This window comes from Ptychodera flava, chromosome 9 (genome assembly GCF_041260155.1).
Source record: "Ptychodera flava strain L36383 chromosome 9, AS_Pfla_20210202, whole genome shotgun sequence".
Lineage (NCBI taxonomy): Eukaryota > Metazoa > Hemichordata > Enteropneusta > Ptychoderidae > Ptychodera > Ptychodera flava.
Genome location: NC_091936.1, coordinates 32738934 through 32749176, shown reverse-complemented (window position 1 = coordinate 32749176; position 10243 = coordinate 32738934). Strand labels below are relative to the sequence as shown.

The following is a 10243-nucleotide window of genomic DNA, read 5'->3' as shown; positions in this document are numbered from 1 at the left end:
AATGGCCTCGTTTTGTAAACGCTTTTTGGTGGAGTGTAATCAATCATGAAAACGATGTGAAGCCTTGATGAGATATGAGAAATATTTCATACTAACAGCGTGATTTTGTCCTGCAATTGGAAATCACAGAAATCGCTGTGTCATGCATATCTGTAACTTTCTCTAGCAAGGCTTTCTAGGTTGTACATGGCACTTATGTAATTTTTATTTTTTGGAGGTTTAATTTTTTTAAAGTCTGCTATCCCTTAGCCAAACTCGTATATAATTAATCCATGCACACTTCCGGGCCTCCGTCCATGGCGTGATAGACAGACTATGAATGTAGACTTTGGTCCACGTTTTTCAATGGCGACAGCTGAGTAGCGTGGCTGTGTTTGCAAGTCTCATCTAGTGTACATGTCATCACTGTAAGTCATCAAAAAATATTTACACAATCCACATACGTCATTAGAAAATCACAATGTTATCGTTTAGTTTCGAATAGACTATCCAAGGACAGGGCAATATTCATAGGCAGGTCGGCTTGACCTTGAAACTTCAACCGAGAGGTGATGTTTACTATCCAGTGTTTATGGTAGAGTGCGCCTCGTGGACAGAAATTTGGACTCAAAGATTTGTGCAATGCTGTTTTGAAGCTCACAGGGTAGTAAAGTTTTCTCCGTCTTATTTTCATTTTGTTTTCGCTAAAGAGTTAACACATGGGATTGCCACCATTTTGAATTTGAAATGTCAGTAAATACTTTATTCCTCTTGTGCCAAATTTCGTATGTTGACCCCTTTAACTTTATCATTGATCATTGATTTATAGAGGGAGTGGAATAAAGTTCTTTTAGGCTGCATTCATAAATAATGGTGGGGGGCTGGAGGAATTCAGGGGTTCCATATTATTTTTGACATTTTCAAATTCTATAGTTTGGTAGGTAATTCGATGAAAAATGAGTAACATTTTATGTCGTCCAATGGTTCTATTGTTAGTGGTAAGTGAACAAAATCTGGAACCATTTTTGTAGCATTTCAGGATTTTTATTTCGAAAAGTCTAAAAATATATGAATGCCATTGGGTTTTCATAAGAAACAACAAATAGGACTTGTAACGCGGGCAGAAGCTGTAACTGTTGCTATTTTTTCAATATTCTTTTGCAATATATCAAACACAGTTTTTTTGCTGTCTCCCTACAGCATTCTGAAACACGCAATATTCAGTTTGTCTACAAAGTGTATATGTTAACACTAATTTGGCAATAGAGTCCCCACAAGTGGTAGATCAAAAATGAATTGTCAAAATTTGAGAGTCAAAATATCTGTACCCCGAGGCGCATTCTACCTTAATGTCAAGGTATCTTTGGAAAAGAATTCCACCATGTTTTCCAAAATACTTTTATCCTTTTCGAAAACTTAGAGTAGTGTAAGCATATTTAAACGCGAGCAGATTTGCCTATCACATTCTTTTACGTTTAGTTACTGAATTAATACCTGGAAATCAACGTCTTCAAGAATTGCTGAAAGGGTTGTATCATGCGACTTCTTTATTAGAAATGTATGTGTAGAAAAATCGCATAAAATAAGCATATACGTTTAAATTGAGCCGGACGTCTTTCAGATACATGCAACTCAAAATCAAATATTCTTCAAAATCACATCAGTATCAGACGTGATAGAATATGTGCTGTTCGAAATATCTAAGACATCTGAATATCACAAGTTTAAGGTAGTATGCGCCTCGAAAGTGAAAGACCTAAACCCCTGCTCAAGCTTTCCTCAAAGAATATTTCAATCATTCTCTTTCAAAATCAATAATAACAATCGGGGTCACCGTGCAAATTTTGGAACTACAGAAACAAATTACTCAAGATTTACCGATATTTAAAATTCAAACTGGCAGCCATCCGTGTGTTAACTCTATGGGTAAAACAACATTATTTTCGATTTCGAAAAACTAAGCTGTTGAAAAGTTTTCTTTCACCAAGAGCTTTAAAATTAACCCCCACAAGCGGTAGATCGGAAAAGAACTGAAAAGGTTTGAGAGTCCGAATATCTGTCTCCGAGGCGCGATCTACTTTAAATTGAAACTATTCATGTACGCATAGGTACCATATGTACACCAATATCCGAGTCATGAGGTAACTGTACAATGCTGCAGTCAAACTTCACTCATCTCATCGTTTTCAAAACGTGTGATCTTCGGTCGTGCGGAATCTTTCTTGAATGGTCGGTGCAATGGAAATGCATCTGTCACGGGTCAAGAAACTTCAAACAGCACATTCAAGAAAATGATTTATGCACATATCATGATCACGGAGACAGGCGAATTGTAAATTTAAATATTACGACTGTTCATAGAAATAGAATGGAAATGTCGATATACATATATGAAATAAAGGAACACACAATACAAAGGAGGCATAATATATATATATTAACATAGGAACATGCTTTCAGAGTATAAAAAAATCAAAGTTATCAACCAAGATGACGCACTTATACCGGGTAGAACTTTCAAGGAAACGGTATGCTTGATTCAAATATGCAGTTACATACAATTTTGGTTGTAAAAACAGAAAATTTGAACGGTAGGGCCTTTAAAAACTTATGAAAAAAGTAGCCTGGCGCAACTTGTGCATGTATTCCAAACTCAAAAGTAATGCAGTTCAGATATTCATCAAGAGAGTGGTGTGCACTTCACCACAGAAAATCCGAATGTCATTTGTTCCTTCTGTTGGTGCTTCCTTGCGTTTTAGAACTAGGACCGTCTATTGTCGCATATATATGCGTTGGCATCGGCCTTTTTAGCACCAAGGTTTCATGGAGGGACTGTGTTTGTACCTAGTCAGTTAAAGGGAAGCGGTCGTCGGAAATGCGCATGTGCGACTTTCTTGTTCACAAACAATGTATTTCCTGCACTAGATACAGATACATCATGTCAAGCAACATAACTTCAACATTTAAATTTTACGATGTACATTATGACAAACATGTTTTAACTTTTCATCAATCGCCAACGAACTTTGGATACAGTGTTTACATCAGTCGTAGAGATCCCTGGCGACCTTTGAGCGCAGTTCCGTCGACTGCCTTCCTTTAACATGTCCGTTTATCTATATACCTGCCTGTCTGCGTACCATGTAATTGAATTGTTGCCATTCGACGCCAATTTTTAACATGCCGCAAGTATAAACACCTGTATAACCAATAATGGTATCAAAACAGGTGGGTAACCTCAATTTCATAATACTCATCTTGCTTGTATCGGCAAAGCTAGGAATATTATGTTAGATACCATAATAAAGTGCAAAGTATTATATTCGCACGACTTTGAAAACGTTATCCGACTTTTTTAAAGTGCATTTGTAGCGTGCTCATTTTTGATCGATTTCTCGCGTTATTTCTCGCGTCAAACGTCCCAATATTCACACATTAACCATGTTAACGGCACGATTACATTCTCAATGTCATATCACTTCAAAAGCGCCGTTTGTTCCGTGACATCCGTGACCTCTGGATATCCGGACTCAGATTCGAAACTGCCATACCAGTCTTTCTTCTGTTGTACTCCAGCGCTTGAAGACCGTTGCTGATTTGATCCTACCAAAAAAAGAACGGTGCCGTTATGACAGATTCTTTCAGACAGAAAACTTTGCCAACGAGTACAGTATATTCTACCCAACGACAATCACTTCCCACTGATGGAAATCAATTTATCTTCCTTGTTATAACAAGCTTTCGTCACTTTAGATTTTTTCTAAAATTCCCTTGAGCGCCATACGGGCAACGGTGTAAGAGTGCCATTAACGAACGGTGTTTGTCGGATTTTTTCGGAGATTTGATGCAAATGTTACAATAATTGCTTTGAAACTTTCAAAATGGCACATTCTCGAGTTAAAACGAAAGTGCAAAGATGAATGAAAGGAAACTTACTTGAATTCTGTATTTGGCGATGTTTCACACCAATCTGTAATTCCTGAAGGCTGCCCTCGACGTTGAATTGTGTGTCAACGCGATAACACAGACGAATCTAACAAACCAGAAGGAAGAGACGCGTAGTGATTTATCAGGAAGTATAAATTCATTTAAAATTCATCTTCTTGTAAAACAGTGAGATCATGCACTCTTATTTATAGGGTGGTAACAGCATCTCTCTCTCTCTCTCTCTCTCTCTCTCTCTCTCTCTCTCTCTCTCTCTCTCTCTCTCTCTCTCTCTCTCTCTCTCTCTCTCTCTCTCTCTCATGCACCCTCGAACTGGCATACACTGAGATAGTGAGCTGGCCCTAGATCCATCGGTGGAACAGCCCACGTTCCTCCAATCGATCCTGGGCTAACAGTGGGGATATATGTCCAAATAATTATCGTTAGGGACAGAAATCTTGACAATCAATAATCAGATAAATACTTAGCGACATTATTTCAAGGGCTGACAGGGGTAATTTGCATAGTTTAACTATTGTACAGGTCTTACCGCATTAACACAGAGACCGCAGGATATACAAGGACAGCAGAGTACACTGAGCAGGACACCGATCCATTTATCGTAGCCACAAATCATCTGGTTCAGGTCTTCGAAAAACATGTGATTTGTAATTCGAAGCTTCGCATACTTGCACTTGAAGTTTTCTAATCCCCTTTCAGCGAACCACGCCGTCAACACCTCACGAAAATCATACTGAGAACGAAAGAGACAATCATATTGATGGAGTTCCATTTGTCTCACACTTGTATCTCAACATGACAACCTTTCCGTCAATATGTTGCTGTATCAGGATGTGACAGATTCTGAGAAAATCGCTGCTTTTGCTCATCTTGAGTTCATGTTCATTAAATCAAAATTAAAGAGTTACAACGGACTTAAGCAGCCATTTTGAAAGTGAAACATCGGCGATGTTTTGTGTACATTGACTCTCAAACGAAAATAAAAGCACAGTCACCCAAATTCTTCCTTTGATGTCGCACAGACAGTTCAACTTTGAAAATTACGGAGGCGCCCTCTTGCGACAAGCTTGTATATAATATTATTATAAGTGCTTTCTTCGCCCACGCTCTACGGCTTATTTGTTTGTTCGGTTACGATCTTTCGACTTTGGTTTGAGCTATTGCCCCATGCAAATATTTTACATTCTTTGGTAAAGCAATCGAACCCTCAAGAATGATCACTTCACCAACATTTTTCTTACTTTTTCCATGACAGTACAGTCGCAATATTCCGCTCAGCAGAGTTGGATGCAGCCGTACACTTCCTGTACCGAAAGGTAGAACAGTATGGCCCCAGCTCACTAATTTTCCAGAAATTTGTTATTTCAGTTTCACAAATTTCTCGAAACCTTATGCATTTTTGTTTATGTTCACGTCTAACCGCGAGGTAATTAAATGAATATTTTAGTTAACTTTCTTGGAAATTTGAATTATTGCATCACTTACACTCAACAGTGGTTTAGACATTGTTTTTTTTCAAACTTCTGCCTCGCTTTTATGCCTGTTGTAAGGTTTTGTCATTTAAATTTCTATAATGATTTGATACCAAAAGACGAGGTCGTCGACTTATTTACCATGGGCATCCTTTGACGCAGAGCTCTCTTAATTCTTCGGTGACGTCGACAGGGCAAAAAATTCGCGAAAATCAATAGCTTTGTTCACCATTTCGTGGTTGTCTTTTTACTAAGCCTTAAATCATTCAAGTTGTCAGATTTTATAGTTTAACGCCCACTCTTTCTGTCAACCGTTCAGAGTATAGTACCAACATAGGTTGTCCTCTAATCCTTGGTTTACAGTCAGTCAGTTTAGTCCGTTACAAACAATATACGTCATCCTCCGGATAACCAATACGCTTGGCGGGAAAAACACAAACAATGTTCCGCTCAATGTTGACAATTTTATCGGAACATTTGAATTCCTAAGTTGTTTTACATCTCGAACATTTACAAAAAGCGTGAAGTAGTGTACTCGTTATTAGTAGTTTATTTATTCACTCATTTTATAAAGCCTGAAAACGCAAATCATCATCGTGCATGTTGGGTAATTGTTTTACGACGTCACATACTTACCTCTAGCATGTATCGTTTTCCATTCTGTATTGCATGTTTGGCTCTGTCGAAACCATTTTCCATCTGTCTCCTCATACTTGGGTGTCTGGTATTGCAAATTACTGCCCAAAAACCTAGACAATTTTGGAAAGATTGAAACAAAGTCACTTAAAAGTTACATAATTTTTCCTGATGTTTTTCCTGACCCCGTTTTAATTTGTCATCACAGGAGTCCCACATTCGTTTAATATGTCACTAAAATCGTTACAAAATCGTTCCATTAGTTGTAAAAAAGTAATAAAAGTGCGGAATGGTAGGGAGAAGCCCAATCCTTTTTCGTTACAATCTTACATAGTCGGACTTGTCTGTGTCATATTGCTCAGTGGTTGTACTTCGAAGTAAGAAAGACACTATATTCTGTTTTTCCTTAGGAGCCCTTCAGTTATTACTAGGGGTGGGCCGGAGGAATTTAGGGAAGGTCGCATTTTACAAACTTAGCCTGGAGATTACATTTTACATTACTAGGATAAATGCAAAGTCTGAACGAGTTGTGTAAAGAAACTTCACAGCAATCCCATGAGAATTGCAATAGCGGTCACTGAAAACAAAGAACACACAAAGCACTTAAGTACGCTGTTAAAACCATTATGGAGAAATTCTGGGACAAGAGACACTTCAAAGACAGCGGGCAGAAACAGGAAAAACAGCAATTATACAGTTGTTGTTGTTTTTGATGATGATGATGATGATGATGATGATGATGATGATGATGATGATGATGATGATGATGGTGGTGGTGATGATGATGATGATGATGATGATGATGATGATGATGATGATGATGATGATGGTGGTGGTGGTGGTGGTGGTGGTGGTGGTGGTGGTGGTGGTGATTTATAAATGTTCTGAACAGTGGCAGTGATTCAGACTGTAGTGAATTTACAAACAGTGACAATGATATAACAGATGGAATTCACGGTATCAGTATTAATCAAATTATGTTTGAATTGTGTGATTTCCATAGTTTCACACCCACTAAGTATCCCACAAATGTATGACTGCCTTATCAACCGATCTTACATATAAAGCTAAATTGACAGTGACTTTTCTTTATTTTAAGAGTATTTTTTGTTCTGTGTACCAACTGCAATGTCTTGTTCAAATCCTTCAGGTATGATGAAATGCGCAGTATTTGTCGCAGGCACATCCTAATTTGTACATTCAGCATTGTTATTGTTGAATATTGAATTCAACTCCTGACAAAAATTCATTTGTCAACAAAAACAATAGTCATTACACGTGTATGGGCTTTATTGACAAGCAAAATACTTGGCATACTAACATGCTATAGGGAGTTAGACAGGAAACAGCATTTGATACACAGGACAAAAAGTATGACCAAAAGTTACAGCAAATGTCCCTTTAATATCTTTACTTCTAATATACAAAAGTAAGCAATTCTGTTAAGGTTATACACACATTTCAAACTTTTAAGTTTGGAGGGGGAGGGAGGGGAGGGTCACATTTTAGAATGTGGCATCAGGGGAAGGGTCACATTTTACATGATGGACCAACGTCAATTTACCTCCGGCCCACCCCCTCATAATAACTGAAGGATACAAGTCTCCTTTTAGACTCCAGATATTGCCTGTTCATGTGATGCAATGTATTTTAAAACATGACAACCAATTTCCTCTGTGAATTTGCAATACTGTGTTTCGGAACAATGTTCGCCTACCATCTTTGAAAGAAACACAAAGAGATTACACACCCTTTCTCTGAAATATACAAGGTTTCCTTTCCGTTAGAAGACCAAACTACAATCTAAAATGTTTTTGCTTCGTAATTGTTTTCTTTTTCACTTCTGATGAAAAATTACTTCTACTTTTTACTTCACCAGGCGTGTGTTTTGAGAGCCTGGATACGACAAGATTTTGACTTTAATTTCGCAAACCTACCCTCGTCCGGGGCTTTTTCTTTTGATTTGGCTTCACATTTAGCGTCTATTAACATCGGTGACGATAACAAACGATTTTCCCAGCTTCGGAGATCGTCCAAATCTTCCACCATAATCGTCCTGCAAACGATAAACGACGAACTATATTTTTTATATATGCTATGCTTCATTTATTCAAAATGCAATGGCTATAGGTCACAATGTATCGCAAAAACTCAGACATACAGACACACGGACACACACTAAATCTTCTTATTTGTATCGATCTTCTCACAGTGGTGCTCAATGCAGGATTGCATTATTATTGTCTTCTCATTATTATTGTTCCAAACATACTTGATATGTTCTCATTTTTATTACATCACACATACATACATACATACATACATACATACATACATACATACATACATACATATACATACATACATATATATATATATATATAATATATATATAACATACATATATATATATGTATATATATATATAATATATATAATCTGCAATACAACATTTTTCACTTGCAGTGCACATAAGTGTGTGTATAGACAGAAAGATAGATAGATATATAAACAGACAGATAGATAGATATGAGCTACTTTAGAGCTGAAGTTTGTTTATAATTCAATAATAGTGGTGAAATCGTTTGACTTGGGAAAAAATATGTTTCCATTCTGACCACTCCATCCAAAGATCGTCTGGTCCATCCCTAACAGAAATGGTATACCATGCTGTACTCGGAGATTGTGCAACTATCAATCAATATCTTTTCATCGGTTGCCCATATTAATGGATACAAAACGCCATGCACCTGAGATGGCATTCATTTACACATTTTTGATTTTTTCCTCTCTCTCTCAAATCAAAGAGCCTCGCATATTCTGAATCGAAACTTTTCACCAACGATTCACGTTCTGTCGAAAGCCGCCTACTCTAATTAGTTTTAGCTGTGGGAGGCACAATGGTGAAAGGTCACTGAACGGTCTGCAAGAAGACTGACTAGAGGCATGTCAGATGATTAGCTGTCGCCGAAAGCGAAATTAACAAACTTCGTAGATGTCTTACAATGTTCAGAAGAATCTCTTATCCTACCACCGGTGTATTCTTTCACCCTTCATGATCTTTGAAGTTGAAATAACAGGCCAGGACAAAGCAAGACAATCCAAACAGACTCTCATAAAATTTTAGTGATAGATACAGTATGTCATAAAATCGCAATGCCGCCGCACTGACCTAAATACGAACGAGCACTCGATGGTACTGATCGGCGGTGTGGTCACGCCCACCCGCTTACCCAAAAATCACCGTCACTAAAGAGTGTCTGATATATTGTTCTTTCAATATATTTTCCTTGACTCATGACAGGAGTTATTGATTTCAAGCTATGATTACTTAACAGCTATAGCTAACCATCGTTTTTCCACTTGTGATGGAAGGGGCTGTGATTTTACTTACCGGCCATAATTGTGAGGGAAATGATCGCGGTATGCAGGTGAGCCAATGAATATGTTGACGTTTGTGTCGTTGTTGAAGGACGTATCACTTCCTTTCTCGACAAGAACGTCACTGATCGGATCGCTCAGAAAGTCATCCATCGGTGCCACCGCTATCATCAGCTGAGGGTCAGTAAGTGATGTGATTGAGTTCGACATTGTTTCCCCATAAAATAAAAAAAAACAGGAATTGCTCCAAGTCGGTGTCCCACTTCTCGATACGCTCTACTGCCAAGCTACTCTTTGACTGAGGTGACCGGATCAACCAATTGCCAGTCCTATATCACAGAGTCCGTCCAGAGGTCGATTGGATAAAAATTTGACCGTGCAATTGACACACCTCAAAAAATACCCGGCAACTTGAAAGTATAGACATTCAAAATCGCAAGAGAAACACTCAGTACCTCGGCCTCATACAGCTATAGTGCACCAATGGAGACGGTCTATGATACTGAGTGCGTAGACGGAAATGCATGTATACCAGTGACTGACATAGTTGGAAACCCCAGATATTTGAGCAATAACAGGTCACCTGGGTTCATCTAGACGACTACGACAAAAGCACGTGCGCCCTCTTATCAAACAAATGTCGAGGTTACGAGGCTAACAACAAACACAGCCGCACGGTTATGAGGTGTCTTAGAACCTATATGTGCAGCTAACAGACAAGAAATATTCTTGAAATACTGTTTATTCGAAAGGAATAAATATTTAAGCATAGAGGGTGGCTTATTAGATATGGGGAGAGTGATTCTGGAAATGAAATTGAGAGATGAAAA

The 10243-nt window shown here is 38.1% G+C and overlaps 1 protein-coding gene across 1 annotated transcript; it reads right to left on the bottom strand.

Annotated features, from left to right (window-relative positions):
• Positions 1-1498: 1498 nt before the first annotated feature.
• Positions 1499-9988, bottom strand: LOC139140725 (uncharacterized). Its single transcript, XM_070710112.1, has 6 exons — positions 9427-9988; positions 7970-8088; positions 6033-6145; positions 4454-4657; positions 3916-4012; positions 1499-3582 (listed from the first exon to the last, which is right to left on the bottom strand). The coding sequence occupies exons 1-6, from the start codon at positions 9621-9623 to the stop codon at positions 3455-3457; spliced, it is 858 nt and encodes a 285-aa protein (XP_070566213.1). The 5' UTR covers positions 9624-9988; the 3' UTR covers positions 1499-3454.
• Positions 9989-10243: the final 255 nt, after the last annotated feature.

Bases quoted from the DNA above. Each gene is read 5' to 3' on its own strand.
- LOC139140725 (XM_070710112.1), bottom strand. From the start codon at position 9,623: ATGTCGAACTCAATCACATCACTTACTGACCCTCAGCTGATGATAGCG. The intron at 6,146-7,969 runs GTAGGTTTGCGA...AAAATTGTCTAG, and splicing joins AGAAAAAGCCCCGGACGAGG to GTTTTTGGGCAGTAATTTGC. The intron at 4,013-4,453 runs GTAAGACCTGTA...CTGGTTTGTTAG, and splicing joins GCGGTCTCTGTGTTAATGCG to ATTCGTCTGTGTTATCGCGT.